This window comes from Syngnathoides biaculeatus, chromosome 12 (assembly GCF_019802595.1).
Source record: "Syngnathoides biaculeatus isolate LvHL_M chromosome 12, ASM1980259v1, whole genome shotgun sequence".
Lineage (NCBI taxonomy): Eukaryota > Metazoa > Chordata > Actinopteri > Syngnathiformes > Syngnathidae > Syngnathoides > Syngnathoides biaculeatus.
This window is the reverse complement of record NC_084651.1, coordinates 10,797,978-10,821,677: the sequence shown is the minus strand read 5'-3', so window position 1 is coordinate 10,821,677 and position 23,700 is coordinate 10,797,978. Positions and strand designations below refer to the sequence as shown.

The 23,700-nt window shown below is 41.5% G+C and overlaps 2 protein-coding genes and 1 pseudogene across 3 annotated transcripts in view; 1 reads left to right on the top strand and 2 right to left on the bottom strand.

Moving 5' to 3' along the window:
• Positions 1-1,758: 1,758 nt before the first annotated feature.
• On the bottom strand, positions 1,759-1,878 carry LOC133510326 (5S ribosomal RNA; annotated as a pseudogene).
• A 4,144-nt stretch (positions 1,879-6,022) lies between these two features.
• On the bottom strand, positions 6,023-20,684 carry LOC133509964 (annexin A11-like). 2 transcript variants are annotated; one of them, XM_061837560.1, is made up of 15 exons: positions 20,376-20,684; positions 15,519-15,809; positions 15,047-15,123; positions 14,193-14,540; positions 14,025-14,112; positions 12,984-13,078; positions 12,296-12,409; positions 11,065-11,155; positions 10,240-10,319; positions 10,093-10,149; positions 9,916-10,009; positions 9,719-9,814; positions 9,219-9,277; positions 6,676-6,798; positions 6,023-6,575 (listed from the first exon to the last, which is right to left on the bottom strand). In XM_061837560.1, exons 2-15 carry the CDS (start codon positions 15,805-15,807, stop codon positions 6,516-6,518), a joined length of 1,671 nt encoding a protein of 556 aa, XP_061693544.1. In that variant the 5' UTR covers positions 15,808-15,809; positions 20,376-20,684; the 3' UTR covers positions 6,023-6,515. The 2 variants fall into 2 exon arrangements, with proteins under 2 accessions (XP_061693544.1, XP_061693545.1); XM_061837561.1 differs by having other exon boundaries at positions 14,193-14,393; positions 20,376-20,681.
• A 651-nt stretch (positions 20,685-21,335) lies between these two features.
• zcchc24 (zinc finger, CCHC domain containing 24) overlaps positions 21,336-23,700 on the top strand; it is a 60,862-nt gene continuing 58,497 nt past the window's right edge. Inside the window, exon 1 of the mRNA XM_061836645.1 lies at positions 21,336-21,889. Within this exon, the coding sequence (XP_061692629.1) occupies positions 21,647-21,889 (243 nt within the window). The 5' untranslated portion in view covers positions 21,336-21,646. The remainder of the gene's footprint in view (positions 21,890-23,700) is intronic.

Below are 23,700 nucleotides of genomic sequence, written 5' to 3'. Positions count from 1 at the left end.
CTTTTCAAATATTTTCATGTATTAGTATCGATTCAATGAAACGAGGCCCCGTAGCTTAGTGGTTAGAGCACTGGTTTGGTAAACCAGGGGTTGTGGGTTCATACCCCACTGGGGCCTCCACTCCCTGAGAAGGGTTGCGTCAGGAAAGGCATCCGGCGTAAAAATTGTGGCGTAAATATTGTGCCAACCAACACAGTAACGATTCAATGAAGCAAACTAAAGTATCAGTATCAAAAAGCAACAATTAAAAATATTTAAGTTTACAAATATTGTACATATAACAATTTATATATTATAATTTAAAACAATGTCATGTATTTAATGTTAATGAAACCACCTGATAGAGCGGTTTAATCACACAAAATAGAATAGCAATTATCACTATACAGTACAATATAATATACGGTATAAACAATCTAGAAATGTTTACAAACATCGATATTTGTTTCACTTGATTTCATGAAAAGGTCTGACAAAAAATGGAATGAACGATAAGGGGTAAAAAAAAAAAAGTCACAAACATTCAGGTTCAAATTTATACAAAGTGGTATATTTTTCCCTTCATAGTATACTACCTAAAAATAATACATCCCAAAGATATTTGTCACACCATACACACCATTAAATTATAAAAGTACTTTATTTGCACTTCATGGCATCTAGTTTGACCTCTCATATCATACACACTGAGCCTTAATCATAACCAAATATGTATCGCTTGTGTTTCCATTCAATATTTTGAAGTGTAAAAGGTGTAGATTTAATTAAAAAAAAGAAAAAAAAGACTCCATGCTTACATAATGTTGCTGTAGCCACGGGCATATGCACCGTGCAACCAATTTCCCCGTGTGTGTGTGTGCATGCGTGGACACTTTTAAAAGCTACACGAGCGCTGACAAATGATATTAGCATTTGTGAAATACAACAAGACGACGACGGAGGCCGTCCGCTCTCAAGATTGTCGGCGGGAGAGGCTTCCGTCTGCAGGCGTTTACCTCTCTCAAAAGCGTGACCTTATTCGTGCATGCGCTCAATCTCATTGTGACATCTCCAATTTCCCCCCCCCCCTTTCCCCCCTCCCTCCTCACAGTCTGCCATGTTGGCTCCACGCGCAGCCAGTGCAATATGCTCCCCCTTTTCAGATGAAAAATTCATAAGGACTCATTCATATCAGAGGGAAGCAGGTCCCCGGCCTTTATTTTTTCTGAGGATACTGAAAACAGACTGATGCCTTTCGCGGAGCCGAACGCGCTGTGTGACGCATTTAGATGTTAATTTTCACCCCTCTGATGATTTACCGAGAGCTCGGTAGACCGATTTGGTTATCACACAGCTCAGATGACAGAATATAATATCAGTGGCACCTCTGAAGTTGAACACAATACATTCCTACGCATGGTTGACTTTCTCGTTCTTCTGATTCAAAAAACATTCCCTTGGGAAATAATCCATCCATCTAAGAAACGTTGCAAGGGAGCAGGCAAACCAGGTACCTGCCCGGGGCCAAGAGGTGATCAGGCCCCGAGAGACAGTTGACAGCAGTCCATATCAACAAAACACAACTGGAAACCCTTGTAGACGCTGCAATAACGCAACAGGAATCTCGCTGTTATCACGTTTCTTCTTTTTTTTTTTCGGCTTGTCCCATTAGAGGTCGCCACAGCCTGTCATCTCAGATGAACGCATAAATTGTTTGGCACAGTTTAACGCCGGACGCCCATCCCGACGCAACTCCTGTGCATTTTAGCCGGGGAGAGAACCTTACAGCGCCTGGTATTCCCAGCCGGTCTCCCATCCAAGCACTAACCAGGGCCGAAACCCGCTGAGCTTCCGAGATCTGACGAGATTGGGCGTTCTCAGGGTAGCATGGCCGTAAGCCTTCTCCATTAGCATGTTTGTTTATGATCTCTTGTCAAAAAACTGTGACAGCAAAATGTAGCGAACATCACTGTGTCAGCAGTCCTGATTTCTAACTTTCCAGTCTTTCAAAAACAAAAAAAAACTGGTTTAATTTCTTATAATTCTATTTTAGAAACTTACATCCATCCATCCATCCATCCATCCATTTTCTTAGCCACTTATCCCCACAAGGGTCACGGGGAGTGCTGGAGCCTATCTGGAAGCAGGGTAGACCCTGAAGTGGTTGCCAGCCAATTGCAGGGCACATAGAGACAAACAGCTGCATTCACAATCACACCTAGGGGCAATTTAGAGTGTCCAATTAATGTTGCCTGTTTTTGGGATGTGGAAGGAAACCGGAGTGCCCAGAGAAAACCTACGCTGGCATGTGGAGAACATGCAAACTCCACACAGGCGGGGCCGGGATTGAACCGGGACCTCAGAAGTGTGAAGCCAACGCTTTACCAGCTGCTCCACCGTGCCCCCATTTTAGAAACTTATGTAATCTAAATAAAGGTTGCGTTCAGTTTTGGTTGTTTTAAACATATTTTACATGCAACAATTATTTAACGTCCCTGTAAAGTGAAAATAAATACATCTCAGCAGATACCGCCTGAGCACGCTAGACTGGTTTCTACAAATGGTCTAAGTACTGTAATTATAACTACTGTATGACTCACAATTGCGCCAGACATCGACTGATGCAAACAGTCGTTCAAGTTCCGATATAGTGGGTTAGTGCTGCAGTGGAAGTGGGTCACTCGGGATCGTTTTAGCCACCTGCCACCTCAAAATACATCAGGAAAACTCAAAGTGTGAAACCTTTGAACCAACTACACAATGTTCTTTGCACGTATCCAACTCGATAAAAATACTATTTTTATAGGTAAAAGCATTATTGTGTATCCTGTGTATTTAACTAGCATCTCCTTAGTTAACTTCCATTCATTCATTTACTTTGCGGCTTATGCTTATGAGGGTCGCGGGGAGTGCTGGAGTCTAACCCAGCTGTCAACGGGCAGGAGGCGGGGTACATCCTGAACTGGTTGTCAGCCAATCGCAGGGCACATGGCGACAAACAGTCGTACTCACGATCACACCTAGGGACAATTTAGAGTGTCCAATTAATGTTGCATGTTGTTGGGATGTGGGTGGAAACTGGAGTGCCCGGAGAAAAGCCACACGGGCACGGGAAGAACATGCAAACTCCATACAGGCAGGGCCGGGATCGAAACCGGGTCCTCAGAACTCTGAGGCCAACGCTTTACCAGCTGATTAACCGTGCCACCCGCTTAGTTAACTTATGGATGTAATTACTATTGCATATTTACATTGCACACAGGTTGCATGGTGGTCTGGTGATTAGTACGTCTGCTTCTCGACGGAGGTCGCAGGATGGAAAATGGTGTTCTCCCCGTGTTTCTGTGGATTTATTCTGGCCGACATCCAACGTATGGCTTGGTCTTATAACATGAGTTCTTTTAGGGTGTAGTTAAGTTTCTACGATGGAGTTAGCTATGTTTTAAGGCACTCATAATATTACAGAAATGATGACAAAGAAGGATGTTGTGAGTGTCCTTCAGCATCACTCCAACATTCCCTGAGGGATCAGAAGAGAATTTTATTGATTTTTTTTTTTTTTTTTTTTTTTTAATCGGGAGATTACACTTTCTCCAATATGATACCTGCAACAGATGGCCAGCCGCTGATCACTTGATTACACAGGCGGGAGCAACTCTTCGCCTCGAAAACTGATGGGGTGGCATCTCACACTGATTAAAATGATGACTGGTTATTACCTCAGCATGGCGATAATGTCCTTAAGTCATCAAAATGCAGACAGTAGGGGGAAAAGAGGGTTCCCCTGAGACATGTAAGATTTGTTTAACATACCCCAAAAGCAGCTTTACAGATGCCACGAACTACGTTTCTCTTCACATGATTGAACTACAGCCGGTGGAGTGCACTGCAAAGTGTGGTCGACATCATTTGAAGTGACCTTAACGGAACTCAATAGGGACAGTGGCCTCTTGGTTTGCATGTCTGCCTCACAACTTTGAGATTCGACTCTTGGGCCCACCTTTCCTGTACGGCAATTGAGTGTCCTCCATGTTATCTGGCTTGAACCCATAAAAAAAAAAAATCATGCACGTTATGTTCATTGAAGAGTAATTTTTTCCCAAGTGTCAATGTGTTGAGTTATCTGAATTTGCCCTGTACCCGGTTGCCAAATGGGTACAGGGCACCTACAACCTAACAAAATGAGCACAAGCGTAATAAAAAAATGGATGCATGGAGAAGCAAACATGTCAAAATAATTCGGATAACTCCATGTACATAGACTGTAGCCATGCTCTGGGTTTGAGCCATACTGTGGTAAGAATGAGTTAGGTGGTTTGCTGCCCTCTACTGGTGGAGTCATCAACGACGAGTGGAGGAAACGACGGGTTCACGTCCCAAAAATCGGGTTGGGATGATTATTAAGCGTTTTTTCTTACATTTTAAATCAAATTCAGAAAAAAGTGCAAATAAAGAGATGCCTCTGAGCAACTACCCTATGAAGTAGCCGTGTAAACAGTTATTTTCCTACCTATTTTTTGGAGGAAATGATCAGGCTCACAATTGTAAATATTAAACCTGTTGAACTATTACAATTGTAAAATGTTGTGTGTGATCAAGGCCACGGGTTTTGTGATTATGATGTGAAACCGAATGACAAAATTAGGACATGATCTGCAGCTCATGCTGAGGAGTTTTCTTGAGTGTTTGTATAACTTGCCTCACGTCATTACGAAAAAAAAAAAAAAAGTATTTGGGACGCACAATGTAATGACCAGATGTGTTAAAAGCATTTAAAATCAACAACAACAAAACATTTAAAACAGAAAACAGCGCACAGTGGAAGAAATACTCTTAAAAAACATAACTTCTACGCTTTTTTCTGGTCAGAACCCAAAATGCAGTATTCTGAACGAGCGACAGCTGTTGAATGTTCTTTTTGGGAGCCCAGTCAGAAAACCATTACACTAGTCAAGTCTACTTTAGATAAAAGCATGGATGGATTTCTCCTGGTCTGCTTGACTCATGCAAGCCTTCACTTTGGATATGTCAGATGGTTAAAGGCAATTAGTGATTGATTTGATGTGACTGTTGAAAGTCAGTTCAGAATCTATCCGAACACCAGGTTTCACACTTGGGTCTTTGGTTTTTAAAAAGAGTGAGTCCAGGTATTTACTAACAGCAATCTTATTTTATTGCCAAAAACCACTCTGTTTTCTTGTGGTTGAGTTGAAGAAAATTTTGGCTCATCCAGTTTTGTGCTTTAGGCAGTAACAACACCTCAATTGGAATCTGGAGACACTACTAAATATAACCGTGTCATTTGCATAGATATGATAGAACAAAGGTCCTGAAAAATATGACCCAAGGGTAAAATATACAGACTGAACAGGAGCGGTCCAAGAACCGTTCCATTTAGTCCTACCCACGTTCCCAACCTGTTGAGCAGTAAATTATTATCTACCGCATCAAAAGCCGCACTGACAGCCAACAAGACCAAAACTGACACCTTTTCCTGAGTCGGTATTCAACCCATCATTTAGCACTTGGAGAAGAGCAGATTCTGTATTGTGATGAGTGAGGAAACCTGATCGAAAGTTGTTAAGTCCATTTAAATTCAAGAAATTGCTGAGTTGCTTCCATTTATTTTTCTTTGTACATTCAAACAGTCTTGCTGTCCTGTGACAGCATGCTACCTAGCATTAGGCTCTGCATGGCGTGCTGTGAATGTTATCTTCGTGTACAGTAGATTGTGAAATGGGGGGGGGGGTTAACTATTAACAACTATTACGGAGCCCACAGATGCCGACTTGTCCACATTACAACCACACACACACACACACACACAGACTATAAGAACAGTAAGAACACACATGGCCATATTTTTCACGGGTTGGGTCTCTCCCATTTTACAAATCTGTTGAGATGTTAGAAATCGACATACGTGTGCCTAGCTTTAGGTTGTACGTGATTTTTACTATAATAATTACGGTTTCGTTTATTTATGTAGGATATTTATATTTAAATTGTAATTTGGATGGCAGTGATTAGATAAGCCACAAAGTTGTCAGTCAAATCTTTATTTTCTGTAACTGGTGAATATAAAAGTCCAGACAGATTGAAATATGACACTCCGCATTCACGTGTCCTAAACAAAGCACAACAACGATAAGGAAACTGTTAGTTGACTGAGTAAAATATAAAGATTACATTACAGGATATGATATGTTTTGGCATATTTAAATTCAGCATTGCTGAAAATTATTCAACTTTTGGCAGCTGAAACAGATAAGATATTTAAAAATATAAAGCTTTTTCCTCACATCTAATGCACAGGAGCTCTTTGTTTAACTAAAATATTCAGCATGTAACAAATATAAACGCTTTTGTGTGGATATTGCATTGCAAGTGTCCATGTGAGGTTACAGGATGATAAACATTGCATAGAGGACGCTGGCATTTCATGCATTTTTGCAGCGTGTATACAAGGTATGTAATGCTTCGACAATAGAAAGCTAAAAACGATTACATTTAAAGGCACGTCAAATGTGATCGTTTCAGTCACTGCCGCCACAAAGCTTGAGAAGGAGCTTCTTGTAGTCTCCTGATGTATCGCCCTGTCAGGAGATAAGAAATGTGTTTTCTTATCGAACACAGTTGCTTCGCTTTCATTTCCCCGATCCGTGGCTGCCTATCAAACCCAGTAATAATACTTACAGAAATGTCCGTGTACAGCGACTTGCCGTAGTTTCTCACATATTCCTGGCGGATATCCAGCAGGTCGACCTCAGAACGGGACACCATGATTCGGATGAGAGTGGTGTCTTTAGTACCAGCCCCCTAAGCACACGCATGGACATTATGAGAATGAGTGAAATAATGCATTTTCTGTGGCTGAAACAATTGAAGAGCTCAGATAAATTGGTAAAAAATAAGTTTTTGCAAAATCTCCACCTTAAACCTTCACAGGGATCATCTTTACACACAGACTGATGCTACTACAGGCACATGCGCCACTCTGTGTAGAAATAAGTTGGCACGACGGTGGCAACCCAAGAGCAAATGTCCAAAGTCTGATTATTAAAACACACAATGTGCAATGTGCCTAATGCAATGCAGAATTGTTTTGCACACAACAACACGACTACCTTTGCCAAAACGAGGTAAAGAAGCAATACAAGCGCCTAAACAGCTGCCAGTGCAATTTCAATAGAGTTCAAGCACCTACGTTAAGAAAATCACGTGACTGGCCATATTGCTTGGTCAAAAAAAGAATTGTTCAATCCTAAATCCATTGAGACGAAATTAAAATATGTCTTATAGCACGCCCAGAGTTTTGTCTGATACCGTTAGACATTTAGAAGGTGATAATAAACGAACGTACGTGGAAAAATGAGACATTTGGTAAAGAGGACCCATATTTAATGCCGAAGTCAATGTTTTTGCCGATAAGAAATTGGACTGTTAATTCGCTTGCGCTTGTCTTGGATAACTGGATCTACACGTGTCTGGTGAGTAAGTCGTCGAGATTTACACAGAAAACTTTGAAAACGTATAAAAGTCTGAACGCATCCAAATACTTCGTTGCTGGATCTGTTGTGAATCTCGAATAAACCCCACATAGTGATGGACCCACTCGGGCTTTTTCTATTCAAATAAGATTTAAATAAATGACCCCTGGATTTACACAAACGCTCATTCATTAACTATCATTGTGTGTGTGTGTGTGTGTGTGTGTGTGTGTGTGTGGAGGGGGGGTGTCATCTCCACAGAACGTACATGGAAAAGAGATTGCGGCCACACTTAACTTCCATAAATCTCTGCAACAGACATTTTATTTTAAATATGCATTGTTCTCAAATGAGCCAATTTGGCATTATAAATACTTCTTGGTAATTTGAGATTGAGAAGAATAATTTCTACCTGAAATGAAGTGATCATTACACAGGTGTGCGTATTTGGTTGGACACCATCCCATCACATTTAATTGCTGAAATCCATCAATCTTTTCTGGTCTTTTCAGCTACTGTTCTATAGAATGACCTCTTTGAATATCGGTCCCGTCTGTTGTGACAACCAACAGCACAACAGATCTCGGGTATTGTAAATATTCACCTCCGGTTTAATGTCTCCCACAACAAGGGTTCATACACTTCCAGAGAATCAAAATTCCATGAATTTTCCATGACTTTCACGCATGCATCATAATGACTGAAATTTATGGTTATTAAAAATATAAACTATAATTACATGTTGAACATATATTTTCATCTAAGGTTAATGTTATGTTGCCTATATTTAAAATACAGAATTAGCTATTTATGCACTATATTGTCTGTGCTTTCATCCTCGATCAGGCTGCGCCAAGGTGGAATTTTAACATTATACACCATCTCATCTTGTACTTTCTACTTTGGCTTCAGACCAGACCTCTTTTACTCAAAAAAGAGAAAATCTCATCCAGTTCCACCACTTTTTCTTCTATTATTCACATAACCCGACATTCATTAATGCAACAGCACTTTTTTTTTTTTTTTTTTTACTTTTACCGTTATTATCGAGCGTAAACACAAGCAGCATGTCTAACCCTTTGCTCTAGACTGTGTGGGTGGACGGTGTTTGTAATTATGAGTGTACCCCTTTAGGAGCCGAAGGTGGGCGGAGTCAGGTAAACTATCAAGAGACTGTGCTTCTGCGCGCAATAAATAAATAAACAAATGAGTCAGTCTGTGGTTCACCGCGCTGGATTGGTTTTCATGAGCGCTGAGAATGTCTTTGTATCTCTACTCGTAACAAACTTTACACGCGTGATTTTTTGTGCTCAACTGTGCAGATTTGAGAGCGCAATCGCGCCAGTCAAGTCACAGTGACTGAAAATTCCATAACAATCCCCGACCAAAGCCAAATATTTTTTATTCACCAGACTTTCCAAGACCTGGAAAAGGCAACGTTTCTTTCCATGATATTCCAGGAATTCCCTGACCCGTACGAATCATGCACAATGTCGAGCAACTCTGTTTGACCGGCAATATGGCGCTGTGAAAATGGTGACGTCACGTGCATGCGCTCTAGAGTTGGTGACTATTGATTATTGCAAAACATTCCGGACTTAGAGCATTGCAATGACAAAAGGTCTTCGATGTCTTTCTTGACTAGTCAGTGTCAACTCTACTTTCATCACATTAGAGTCAACTCGGGGAAAAAAAAAAACAAAGTCTCGCCGTGCAATCCCAAACCCATACATTCAGAATATGCCTCACCTTCATGGCTTTGTAAAGGCGCTCAGCAAAGTAGGCTGGTGTATTCTTAATACACTTCACTGGAATAGAGAACATACAGTGTTAACACTAAATATTTCTCATTTAATACCAAGAGAACAATAACCATCCTTACAAGATGGAAACACAGCCTTGAAATATATCACAACAAAACTGGAATATCATGCAACATGCACACGGCAGTACACACAACAAAAATCAATTTGTGAAAACTGTAAAATAGAGTGGATTGATTAAAATGAAACAGATGAACAACTTTGAATAGGTTACAGTACCATAAACCTGATGGTTTCCAAAAAAAGAAAGAAAAGAAACCGGGTATCATTCATGTGGAAAATATTTTTCACAAATGTCGCATCCATGATTCATCATTCATACTAAACATGTCATTAAGTAGTTATGCAAAGTAAATTGTGTTCATAACAGAATTTGGGCAGGGTGACAATACTTGCTGGTGTATTTTTTTTCTTCCTTCCTCTTACCTACAGCCAACATGCCACTCTCCAGGTCTCCCGACATCTCCCTGCTGATGCTTTTCTCGATATCCCTGCCGCACATCTTCTGGTACTCCATAAAAACTACGTTAAATGCAACACAAAAATTCATTGAGACTTGAGATGAAAAGGTATGCACATTTAATATTGCAATTGACAACCCATATGTTGACTTTAGTGCTTACCTGTCCTGAGATGGGGTTTACTCCTGGCGCATAGGATGGCGTTAAATTTGGACTCGTCCGTCCCCAGCTTGTTCTCCCCAGCGGCATACAGGGCCTATGAGCAGAGTGGAAAATGTATCTACATTTATGATGACAGAGAGGCAAAATTATTTTGAATTGGTATAAATCAGATTGTACCTGAGCATCTTGCTTGGCTAGTGAAAGGTCGACATTTGGTCTTTCATCACGATTACCCTTCGGAGAAAGGGTGAGAGAGAGAAAGAGGGGCATGATGAATTCTTATTGCAGTTGCAGAGAAATATTTCTTAAATTTCATTTATGTACCTGTGCAAGAGAGATCAGGAGTCTACGGAAGTGTCCTGAGGTGTCACTGCTGATGGCATCCTCCATAGACTTCTTGAATTCTATTGAATCATTTGAGGAAATGAAGTTTTTGTCCCAAACAACGAAAACAAATAAAAAGACTACCTGGAGATAATTTTTGCCGTAGCTTATCATTTTTTAGGAGGATTCGACTTTGGAGGTTACACTTTAGCAAAGGACAAAGACTTAACTTTTCAAGGAAGTACCATAATTCCCGGCCTACAGAGCGCAACTGGTTGCAAGCCTCACCGAGTACATTTGTAAAGGGTACATATATACGCCGCAGCTGTGTAAAAGCCGCAAGTGCCCACATTAAAACCCACATTGAAACACGAGATCTTTACAAAGACGATACACAGAGAGTTTAACGCTAGCGCCAGTTAGCGCGGTGCTAACGTTTACAGGGCCGGTTAAAATAAAACTTACCAGTAAATATCACAGAGACAAGCCAGTAACACAGCAGCAACACGGTAGGACAGCGCTAACGGTACGGCAGCGCTAACAGGGCCGGTAAAAGTCACTTCCTCTGGATATATATTCCACCGGTCTCATTCTTACCTTTTACGCTTGAGTGCCTCCTTGCGACCGTTATAAAAATTGCACAAATTAGCTGCATCACTGCAGGGTTGAAAGTGTGTGAAAAAAATCGCGGGTTGTAGGCCGGGAAATCACGGTATATCTTAATTTGTCTGAATGCCTGACCTCCCGTCGACCCACACACCTCTGGACGCCAACAATATCATCAATTAAACTTAGCCATAAACCTGCCGGCTCAAAGTGTCTCACCTGTTTTGTAAAGACGAGCTATCTCCTTGATTTCGGTGTTGGAACGAGACGACAGGATCTCGATCAGACAGGCTTCGTCGGTTCCAGCACCCTGCGGGGAACATGTGGAAAAACAATCTCACCCTGCGGCTTTGTCGAAGCAGTCTTCCGGTCAAGTTACAAATGATTATTTCCAGCGATATTTTCGTATTTCATTCCATTGCTTGATTCTTTTAAAATTATAGGAGCCAAAAATTTCCATTTACAGTCTTACCCAAAGAAATGAAATTTACAGTACATCCACCTTTGCCGACAAGATAACAGCGTAAACATCTCTAGCCTTTGACTTGTAAATGCAAACTTGAAGTACGAGCACAGCATGGTCCCAGTGAACTCATTGCAACTCACTTCACAACAAGATATAGGTTGACAAATACTGTAGTATTACAAAAATAATGAGGCTCTTTAATACCACTCCCAGTTCAGTCGAGTCAAATTGAAAATCAAACACAGATAACCTAACAATGTTGCCTTGACTGCAAGGCTAATGTCAACAAATACAGTGGACTTCTGCTGTTTGTGAGAGATCCACAAATAATGGCCCAACATTATAACTACATTGAAAAAAATGTTAAAAAAAAAAATAGTCCTAGAATTAGCAGGCATATACTACCAATAAGCTTTTTCAGGGCTGTTTTCCCAAAAAGTGTAAGTTTATTAAAAAAAAAAAAAAAAAAAAGGAAAGAAAAAAAAAGACATTTAATTGAATTTTTTTTTAAAAAAAAAACAATCCACATAAAATCTATTGAATATACACTGTGGATTGATAATCATTTAGGGCAGAAGTTTTCTAATGGGAGGGGTCATGGTGTTATGACAGGGTGGGGGTATGGGGCTACCATGAACACTTTTCATTATTAAATTACACCCAGCAGATAGAGCTAATTTTACTGCGGCGCACACACAAATCCAATCCAGCCACTGAAATTAATTTTTTTTTTTTTTTTTTTTTTTTTTTAATTATTCCTGGTGGATTGAGAAACTCGCCAGTGTAATTTTCAACTTTAAAAGTAACCACTGCACAGGGACTATTGATTATTGCAAGATGAGCCTATACGTATTTATAGAAAAACTGTGCGCGCGCGTGTGTGTGTGTGGGGGGGGGGGGGGGGGGAGAGCTGAAAATAATTTCATCACCAAAAGTCCCCCAACTTTTTTTGAGTAACCACTGCCTCCGGGTGTGAGTGTTTACCTTGATCGCATTATGGATCTCAGATGCATCAAACTGAGCCGGACTCTTCAACGTAGCCATGACGAGCTTCCTAAAGTCGCCTGACAGTTCAGAGTGGAGGTCCTTAATCAGATCCTGAAAATGGAAACAAGCTTGGAATAACTGAAGTCATTCATCAATTACTAGAGCTATGAAAAACCAACTATAATGAGCTGAGTGTGTCCTCCAAGCCCCTTTCCATTCCGCTGGCAGCACCTGTCGTCTGCTCGTCAACACAGGCTAAGCCTATGCTTGACTTTCTATATGGAGAATGCCGTTTTAAACGCCTGCACTATTTTAAAATACTGTGTATTTTCTCATGACATCTCACCTCCTTTACACAATGGTCACTCCACTGGACTATTGCTCTAGTAGCCAATCTAACTACTCCAAATACTGCATCTTTTGCACAATTGTTTCAAAAAATCAAATCATTGCAAGATTACTAGCAAACCTTATTGCGCCGTGACTATTACTACAATATCCTGATGCCTCAAAAGCATTCTGTCAATTGTCTGTCTATTGTGCAACTAGGGCGGCTCCAACTACCAAAGACAAATTCCTTGTGCGTTGTTGAGATACTTGTTCAATAAAGAAGATCCTGATTACAGAAACACGCAGCACTGGCCACACTAAGAGCATTAAGAATAAACTTAAAACACAGGTTTACCTTCCCATAGGACGTTTTATAAGCACGGAGCAGAGGAACACGCTGCTTGTTGGACCGACTCCCCAGCAAGTCGATGATGGCCTGCTCATCAGTTCCTGCACACACACAAGTCCTCAATGTCAACTCTCATTTATTGCAAGTGAACGTGCCACCACATCAATTTTTTTGTAAATTATTTCCACACTTGAAGCACCGCTGTTAGTTTGCTGCGCCGACTGAGAACCTGTTAATTTGATTATTTGACTGTCGTCAAGGTGCAGTGGTAAAGTCATTTAGTTGCCTCTACCCCTACCAGAGACTCGAGTTTCCAATCATTTCTGCTGAAAATAATTACTGCTGTCAGACAAGAGTCACAACAGAGGGTGGCATTGTCACCCATCTAATTATGAAATCACAGGGAGCGATGTTGTCATGTAAAGTGCACACAATTGACAGAAATGACGGGTTGATGGCCATATTCTGTGTAAAAGCCAGATGTGGATAAATACTGGGTTATCCACATCGAGGCTCTAATTTTGTGGGTTCCCTGTATGAAAAAGGCCTGTATTGGTCTCCATTTAAAGGAAAGCTTGGACATAACACAATTTGGTCAGGGTGACAATATTTGCTACTGTATCAAACCCCCCCCCCCAGCCCCCACCCCCAACCTTGCCCACAGCCAACATGCCACTCTCCAACAATGTCTACATTTTTCAATCAATCTTTTCACAAATATAACAATTCACCTGTGCCCGTTATACAGAACACGATAAAGATATTGCCATATTATCAGACACACAATGCCAATGCCAGCATTTAGTCTGATATAAATTATGTGTAGGACAGCGACTACGCCTTTCAACAGAACAGGGCTCAATATGTCAGTGCCAGTCCAGGGACCGTAGAATAACTTTATACATGAGTGTGATCCCGAATCTGTTTTGACACAATTTGCATACAGCCAAATACCATGAAAATGTTGGGTTGGTTTGACCGGCATCAAGCAGCTTCACAAAAAGATCAGAGAAACGAGGTACGAAAATGAAGTTGTCAGTCACTTACCAAAGCCTTTCATGGCCTTCCTCAGGACCTCCACATCTTTGAGAGGGTCTGCTCCAGTGAAGTCCTTAATTGTCCCCCTGAACCCTTTCTGTGATCACACAAGTGCAACAAAGTCATCTTTTTCCAATATTTCATGGTAAATTGTCTTTGAAAGGTGTCAGTTCTTACATTGACAGGTGGGGCCATTGGCATGGTTCCGCCTCCATAGGCTGGCATCGAAGGATTCGGCGAAGGGACCTTTGGGTATCCTGGCATAGGCCCCGGTGCTGCTCCATATCCGGTGGGGTTGGGAGATGGCGCACGAGGGTAACCGGGCATAGGTTGGCCAGGGTAGCCCATCCCTGGGCCTTGTGGCATGTTTCCTCCTGGCTGTGGGTACAGGCCATATGACTGTTGGTTAGGGAAAGGGGCACCATACCCGCCTGGTAGATAGAAAGGCGGGTAGCTCCCCGGGGCATGGGCGTACATGGACGGGTTTGGAGAAAAACACCCTACTGCGCGGCACATCTGGTTGGCCTGTAATTTGGAAAGATTGGCATTCCATAATATGGGCGAAGATACATCAATGAAGTACTACTGCTACCACTCAATATTTAAAATATGTAAATGCTTATGACATGTATACAAACAACATATGGTCATGCTATGAAGTGAAATGGGAATTCTGACATCACAAATACAAACAGGATAAAGAATCAGAAAAGGAAAAGCATTAAAAGTTGCATATCTTGGGCAAGCTTGCGAGGTATGGATGATAATTTAATGACGATGATGTTTATTATTCTCATGCAAGAAAGCGAGAAAGATGAGCTGACTAAAAGAAGCAATGCTTAGGTTTTCTTTTAGGATGCAAACTTCAAGAACGGACTTACCATAAAGTGTAAGAACCGAATAGTCCTGTTATGGCTGCGCAATTCATTCTAACTGGAATGCTCAACGCAATAATCTCATCATGTTGCGTTACACACATATGAAGACACTTTTTTAAAATGTAGGAGCATTTCTAAATCACTTAAACTTACCATGCCATATCCGGGGTTGGTGAGGTTGTCAACACCTATGGAGGGATACCCGCCAGCTGGGCCGCCTCCCCAGCTGCCTGCAGCACAAAACAAACATTCAACTATTACTCGCATTGCATTTACTTTTGAAAACCTGAAAAAAACAACAATATTAGATTGGAACAGTAAATGGACAAATGACTCCTCTTGCTGGAAGTTTCCAACTTGTCAACAGCTAGGTGACACTGTATTCAACTCAGAATGGGAGCACTGTGGACGTGAAGGAGAGCAGGAGTGAAAGAAGACTGTGCTACTTGTGTCTCTTAGCAACAGTTGAGGTTTGTTTGCTTTGGGAAAGGGTGGGAAAAAACATCCAGCAGGCTACTTTGGAAAAAAAAAACAGCTAGAATTGCATGGCTGGCATTGAAGAGGGGATGAAACATTTTTGAGTAAAATGGCATGGCAGGCAGTCAGTTCCCAACCTTTGCCTTACCTTGTGGAGGTGCCGCTGGGTAGCCGCCAGCCTGGGGTGGGTAGCCGCCAGCCTGGGGCGGGTAGCCGCCCGCCTGGGGCGGGTAGCCCCCCGCCTGGGGCGGGTAGCCCCCCGCCTGGGGTGGGTAGCCCCCAGCCTGGGGTGGGTAGCCCCCCGCCTGAGGAGGATATCCCCCTGCCTGAGGAGGGTACGCACCCGGCTGAGGAGGGTATGCACCTGGTTGGGGTGGGTAAGCACCAGGTTGTGGTGGGTATCCACCAGCTTGAGGAGGGTATCCAGGGTAGCTCATGACTTCAAAGACAAAACACATTAATTTAAACAAAGAGTTAGAATATTATATGTTACAATATTCTGACTGTAACTCGAGATACAATAGTTCCTAAATATTTTACTGTGAACAAGTTTGTCCACAACAACCAGACAAAAAGAACAGGTTTATTAAATAAATATAAAAAAAAGTTTACTTATTTTAGGTTTATTTAATCATTTTGTACTAGTTCGAATGCCCACTTCCCCTGGGAAAACCACTTAATTATTACAACCATATGATTGACATGGTTTTAAAAACTGCCAAAAAGGCTACTTTATAATCCCGCGATCACGCAGACGACAACGCCTGAGAACATGACCTACGCATTAGGAGCAGCACCTTTGTGTAGCTTGTGTGTAGCCTGTCGGGCACACGTCAAAAAATGTTGCTGCAGCGCTCATCTCTCCTGATTGGCCCGTTTAGTCACATGTTGTGATGACGTCCTCACTGTTCCTCCCAGCTCCACAAACCACTTACGCCGCCGCCTTATCAATCGATTTTGCATCATAATTAAACGTAATATTTGATCATTTAGGTCCATTTGTTCAAACAGACGCGCTTCCACGGTCGCCATTGTTGCGGCTTTACTCTTTGTTAACGGAAAGGAGAGGAAAAAAAAACAAAATGACCTAGATGTGCTGAGGAAACCCCACCCTGTCGCATCCAAGCAAATACCAGCCGTAGGGACACGTGTGACTTGGAGACTAACTACACGTAGGAGACCCGCAGTGATGTCAGCTCGCCATACGCGCGAGTATCAAAAAGCCTTGAGTACCACCACCACGTAAAATTATTTATGATAATGGTGTGAATAATCACACCATTTACCAAATTATTTATTGGCAAGATGCGTTTAAATTCAGAGACCCACATAGAACATGGATAACTCATTACTACTGTAATTATTGCACATTATTTGATAGATTTTCCTCATTCAATCCTATTTAAAAGAGTCTGTGCATTTTAAGTTTGCACATATCTTCATCTGTTTATGCTATAAATGCTTTAGCTACAAAGGTGGATGGATAGATATTACATAGATTTGTTCGGTTTGCTAGCTACATAAAGTTATTAGGATATTTGCACGTGACTGCTATGAGTAAAATGCAAAGAGAAATTAAACAGGCAAGGCTTTGCAGTTAGTGGAAGGTGACGTTGCACAAAACCTTTAAGTCTTTATTCAAATCTCACAGGACCACAGATAGCTGTTAGCAATCCCCGAACGCCTACTACAGTACCCGATACTATTTATTATTAAGGTTAGATATTTTACTGTTTTTACACCGAGGGCTCACCATTTTGTTGTTTTGACATTTTCAAATTAGAGGGTTATTTTTTAAATTTGCTTGTGAGTCAAGGATGATAAAGTAACACAAAACCTACAGCTTTTTACAAAGGTTTTATGATGGTGACAGTTTACTCTGAAATGGAATATCAGTACTTTTAAGTCCTATGGGCAAAAACTGTTTCTAAATGTGAATATATTCGAGGTCGGCCATCATCCTGGGAGGCAGACTTCCAAGTTTGCACAGTATTGAATTTGTAACTCAACCAGTTCCAGGACCAAACATTCCAAAGAAAGCTGAAACCAAAAGTGCACTATACTTCTCTAAGGTAAACTTTAAATACAGAGAGAAATGTGTGAATCTCCTTTTCTTCCAAAACGACATGTTATCCTAAAATGGGAAATTTTGCCCAATTCCTATTCAAGTATAGGATAGTGGAATTTAAGGAAATGTTACAGTTAAATGCATTTTTTAAAGCATCCATTTTCTATACAGCTTGCATTCATTGGGGTAGCGGGTTAGAAGGCACTTATAGTGCTCGCGCAAGTGACGTCACCATTTTCATGGCGCCATATTGCCGGTCAAACATTGCGGGAGATGTTGAACCGAAGGAGAGTATTTACAATACCCGAGACCTGTTGTGCTGTTGGTTGTCACAACAGACGAGACAGATATTCAAACAGATCACTCTATGGACTACCAGCTGAAAAGACCAGAAAAATAGATGGATTTTAGAAAAGGTTAACATGTGGCCGAATACACTTCCGTGTTCACGAGCCGTCTCCTGGTCTTGTGTTTATTCTTGATCCAGCAACAAAGTATTTGTATGCATCCAGACTTTTATACACTTTCAAGGTTTTCTGTGTAAATCTCAACGACTTACTCACCAATTCCATGTGTATATCCAGTTGTCAAAGACAAGCGGAAGTGAATTAATAGTCCAATTTCTTATCGGTGAAAACATCGACTACAGCATTAAATATGGGTCCTCTATACCAAGTATCTCTCATTTTTCCACGTACCTTCATTTATTATCACCTAAATGTTTTATCGTATCACACAAAACTCTGGATGATGTGCTGGAACGTATTTTCATTTCGTCTCAACAGAAATAACTTGCAACAATGCTTTGTTAATATGGCGAGTCACGTGATTTCAGTGACGTAGGTGGATGAGCTCTACACTTTAGGTGTCATGAACTAGACTTTAGGTGACAAGCAGGATACACCCTGGACTGGTCGCCAGGGTGTCGCATGACACACAAAAACATTCTTTCACACATAATTTTTGGTCTTTTATTCACAGGACCTATAGTGTCTCGATGGCCAAAATTTCACTAATAAGTTCTCTGTGTCTTTTTCTCAAGAATATGAAATGTGCACCACAACCGGCGATGGAAGAACCAGAAGCGCACAAGTGAGGCAGGTCTGCATCCACGTATTTAAATAGCCATGTATCTATAAATGTATATAGCTGCAGGTTGACAACTGGTTAGATCGTCAGCTTCACACTTCTGTGGACTAGGGTTCAAATCCCAGTGCTGCCTCTGTGGAGTTGGCAAGTTCGTCCGGTAACTGTGAGGGTTTTCTCCGGCCACTCCGGTTTCCTCCCACATTCCAAAAACATGTTTTAAATTGGAGACTCTAAACTGCCTATAGGTGTGATTGTGAGCGTGCCTGGCTGTTTGTTTACATGTACCCTGTGACTGGCTACCCAAAGATAGCTGGGATTTGATCCAGCATTCCCGCGACCCTTGTGAGGATAAGCGGCTCAGACAACAGATGAATGTATTTACATATATCTGGCCCATGAGAAAAATGTCTACTGTACACCGAGCCGAGGTGCAAAAAAGGTTGGGGAACAGCGCTTTAACCTGTTTCCGTAATTTTGCAGGAAGATAAAAGGTAAAACTTGCACAAACACAGCGAGAACACGCAAATCTCACACGGCAGAGTCTGAGTTGAGATTTGAACCTAGAATCTCATAACAGAGAACCAGATGCGGTAACAACTAGACCACAATACTGTCCCCTTTCAAACATAGGGAACAATGCATTTTTAGACACTACTAGCTGCTATATCAGTCAAAAAGAGTTAATCGAAACATCCATAAAATGGGGAAGTTATTAAAACAATAGATATAGTGTGTATCCACTGACAACTCGTAAAAATACTTTGAAAATTTTTTTACAGATAAATACAAGATTTCATCTGCAAGCTTCCCCCAAGGTTAGACCCTGTTAAAAAAAAAAAAATCTATAGAACATTTCTAAAGAATTTGTAAAGAACTTTAGGACCCAAGTCCTACAGAATTTATATAGAAATTCTATAGAAAAATCACTGCCAAAGTTCTATAGAACAAGTTGTTCTGTACAAATTGTACAGAATTCTATAGAAGTCTATAGAAAATTTGTGGCAGGGGGAATTGACGACTAACACTAAGGGATCCAGGAAGGGACCTTATTCTTTTGGGGTATTTTTGTATCCTTCACTTATCTTACATCAGGGGTGTTTCTTGTACTTTTGGATTTGTCAATTTACCTTCCTTTAAAAGTACAGAACTTTACGATTGCACAAAAGCCTACTTGTTCCGTGTATGACATCACTGGACTTACAAGGAGCACACAGGTCTTCTCTCAGCTTTCTACTGGACAAACCTTAAAAATAACCACGGAGGAAATCCATATAAGTGTGCACATATGTCTTGACGTAAAGTACGCCATTTTGACCATTATAAATACCATACACACCCGTGATTAGTTACAAACGATAGCATAACAGTCGTGTATTGACAGATACATTTAAAAAAAGAAAGGGGATGCAACAAAAAACAATCGTGTTACGACCTTATTTGAGCTTCCCATTTTATTGTGGTGACAAGCGAGTAAATAAACTGACAATGGCTAACTTAAACAGACAGCAGATAAGCTTGGTCACACCAGTCCAACTTGTGCCTCGGGCTAAAACAAATCACGGAAAATGTACTATTTACATCGGAACGACACAGTTCGACGTCTTAAAAAAAAAAGAGAGAGCTTAGGCTCAGTTTAGCCGCGGAGTGTTTTAAGTTGAGCTAAAGATAAATATGAAGTGGTCGAGGTCGCGAGGAGAGTTGAAAAAAAATAACCAACAACCATAAATGTAACGTTACACCACCAAATGATTCTCAAAAATAGTCGCTGCGTCTCCAGATATAACTTGTCTGTCAGTATTTAGAGACATTGTCCCAAAGTAAATGTAGGAATTTGAACTGGAGACTTACTCGGGGCCTGTTAGCCTTCTTCTTCTTCCTGGTGCTCGCCGCCGAGGCGTCTTGCTGCCAGTGTGCGTTGGGACGTTTCTGGCTTGCAGAGCCTGTGGGTGGGTCTCGCAAAACGGCTTCCATCTTGAGCAGGAGACCCGCCCATCCATCGATGCGTCACACTTGTGCTGCCGGTCACGCCGCTGTCACAACATGACAACGACAAAGACAATAAACAACGCGGCGTTGAGACGTCATTTGTAATTACACAAATGTGAACTATGACACGGTCGCGCATAGTAATGTTCCACGACGTGAAACAGAGCACCGCCCGTGGAAGATAAGCACACACCGAAACCGGATCAAGCAAAAGTTGCTTCCGTCGTAAAGGGGGAGGAACTCTAATCATCAAAGTCACGAAATATTATGATTTCCAAAATAAACCATAAAAATGTGTCTTCTTTTTACAAGTTCAAGTTACATGACCATGAAAATGTAATGTCAATACAAGTACAAACGCCACTAGGGGGAGCCATTTCGAAGGCTTTCGCGTCTGGCCGATTACGTCGCTGAAGAGTCACGAAAATATCGGATTTTTATCGGGGTTTTTTTTCTAAATAGGAGACTGTATTTTGACGGGAAGTTGAAAACAAAACACACACCCGTCATAGACAAAACTCCCATCCCGGTGAATTTTTAACTTGAACTCCCACCATCACTCATGACACCTTCGACTAATTCACTGCCAGTTCTCCATTTTAAGATAGATATTTGAATTCAACAGCCGTCAGAGGCAGTGAATTAGTTTTCAAAACAAATACAAGTAAGCTTGCTGGCCAACGTGATGCATTATTTTGGTGGTTGTGGAGTTCGAAAAAGAGATTTGGCCGAGGAACTGTTTGGCTCAGAACGCCATCATGAATATTCATGAGCACCGAGCGCTGATTGGCCAACGTCCTCGGCGGACTCGACGCTATTCTCATTTAATATTCAAAACAGTTCTCTCGGCCCCGCTGCAATAAAGGCAGATAGCGGACCATGGGGAGCAGGGGAGAAACTTTTTATACAGACATTCTCGCGCTATGACTTTTGACTAAGACTTAACTGGGGCCAGGCTCCGGGTGTGAGGAGCGTACAAGGGCTCATTTTTGTTCGGGATCAAAAAAGGAGAATTCGACTTCTCCCCCCGAGGGGAAAAAAATACCCCTACCAAAAAAAAAAAAAAAAAAAAAACCCGAGTTCCATTGAAAGTATCAGCGGTGGCAAGTCGAATTCAACCCTTTGGATTGAAGATGAGCTTATTGTCTGCCATAGACACGAGTGCCTCCGTGTACCAGCCTGCGCAACTCCTCAACTGGGTCTATCTCTCTTTGCAAGACCCACACCACCAGACCAGCGCCTTTGACGCCTTCAGACCCGAACCCAACTCTTCCCACCCGGATCTCAACTTCAGCAAGAGTCCCGCCTCGGCCGAACTGAGCTCTTCCCTCAACTCCAACTATCTCAACAACTTCTTTCAGCTGCAGCGCAATGAGGTGACATATACGTGTCATGGTCTTCATTTTTTTTGCAAAGTGTCTTTTTCAAGTAACCGAGTCGGCGACATGCCTGTGCATGGAATCTTAGTACACGGACTATTCTGGTAGGATACACCCGCTGTGGTCATTTTTATATGGACCATGACTTCAGCCACCCGTTTGGGGGTGTTGTCAGGATGTTTTAGCGACATTGTCCAACGAGAAATAGAATTTTTATTATTCATTAGTCATGCTCATGTTTGAAAGTCTATTCAGAAAATTGGCTACACACTTTTGACTCTTTGTTGATGAAATTATGACTTTTGCATGTACTACATACTATCTATCTATCCATTTTCCAAGCTGCTTATCCTCACAATAGTCTGCGGCTTTTGTTCGCGCGTGTGACAAGTGTCAAAGAAGAATTAAATATGTGGTGGTAGGAAACCAAAAGACCACACCAAATTGCTGGGGAAAAAATGATTTAAAAATTAAGAACATCGTTTAGTGTTTAGTTTATCTTGTGGGAATTGGTGGGTGAAATGTTCTTCAGAGGTTTCACTAATTTGAATAATTGCAAATTAAATGCGCTCATGGGTCATATATGCCCCGCAGGCCATAGATTTTCTCACCCTTGAATTAAGTCAAGTACATCAGTTTGAAACAGAAAAAAAAATCCCAATTAATTCTGTCTCACTTTCACCGGGACACGACAAAAACCCGCTGCTGGCCTTTTGCATAAATAACATGGAGACTAACTGAGACTTGGCCCAAAAGTGCCTTGCATTAATTAGGCTCAATGAATTTGGACTACTTTGACAGACAGGCTGGGCAGCCCACACTCGTCTTTTCCTGACCTCTTCAAATAGACCCAGTCGTGCAAACACAAAATCAACTCGTGTTTACATATTGCCTATATTAGAAGCGCTGTGTAATTTTAGGGACAAATATGCCACTAATGTATGCTGGGCGCAAACCTGATACTGCAAACTGTGCACGCTCAGTGCTTGTGTTACTAGCGTGTTTATTACACACTCAAAGTAGATGTTGCCCATGTTCTTTATTATGATAATAGGTGTAGACTTCAGTGAACATGAAACAGTCCTCTGAAGAATGGGTGTGCGCACATTGCATTACGTGCAATTGTGTAATGCAATTCAATCCACATGAGAATAACGTGTTTCAAAGTGAGCGAGTGTGCGTTCGGGCTGGAAACACTTTAGGGGCACGGGGGGATTTTGCAACTTTCTATCCTGACTCCGCCAAGCTAAATAAACCACCGTGGAGATTTCATGATGAGATGAGTAATGCAGTTGTTTTCAAGACGCAAAAGCGCTCACGTCGGAACTAGCTGTATCATTTTGTCTGTTAATAGTTTGACACCCATGTAGCTTCGACCCAATCCAAAAAGACGTGTGATTATGCAATACATTGTCGCAATCTTTCTGTTTTTGTTTCCAGGGTACATTAAGCCTATAGGTTACTATAGCAGTTTCCTTTGTAACTTCCTGCAGTTTTACGCTAACTCGGGTCACCCACCAGGCACAACAGCTCCGGTTTAAAAACAACAAAGTGTGATTGCCCCCTGATGTGCCGACACCGCAATCCTAAATCTGGGAAAGCAAATGTTTATCTCACTTGGTTGCACGGGACATTATTTACTGGATTTTTGTAGCAGCTGATGTCCACATCCATCACAAAAGTCTCCATCCAAACATGCAAGATCGGTCTCATTCTCTCACTTGATACTCCCTCACCTAATGAACAAATGAACAGCTTCACCCCACCGTACTTTTGGTTGGCGTGCCGGAGAGTGAAAGACCCAAGAA

What these genes read in the sequence shown, in the direction of transcription:
- LOC133509964 (XM_061837560.1), bottom strand. Translation starts at nt 15,807, where the DNA reads ATGAGCTACCCTGGATACCCTCCTCAAGCTGGTGGATACCCACCACAA. An exon ending in CAATGGCCCCACCTGTCAAT is followed by an intron (nt 14,113 to 14,192) that starts GTAAGAACTGAC and finishes GTGTGATCACAG; the next exon opens with AAAGGGTTCAGGGGGACAAT. An exon ending in ATAAAACGTCCTATGGGAAG is followed by an intron (nt 12,410 to 12,983) that starts GTAAACCTGTGT and finishes TTCCATTTTCAG; the next exon opens with GATCTGATTAAGGACCTCCA.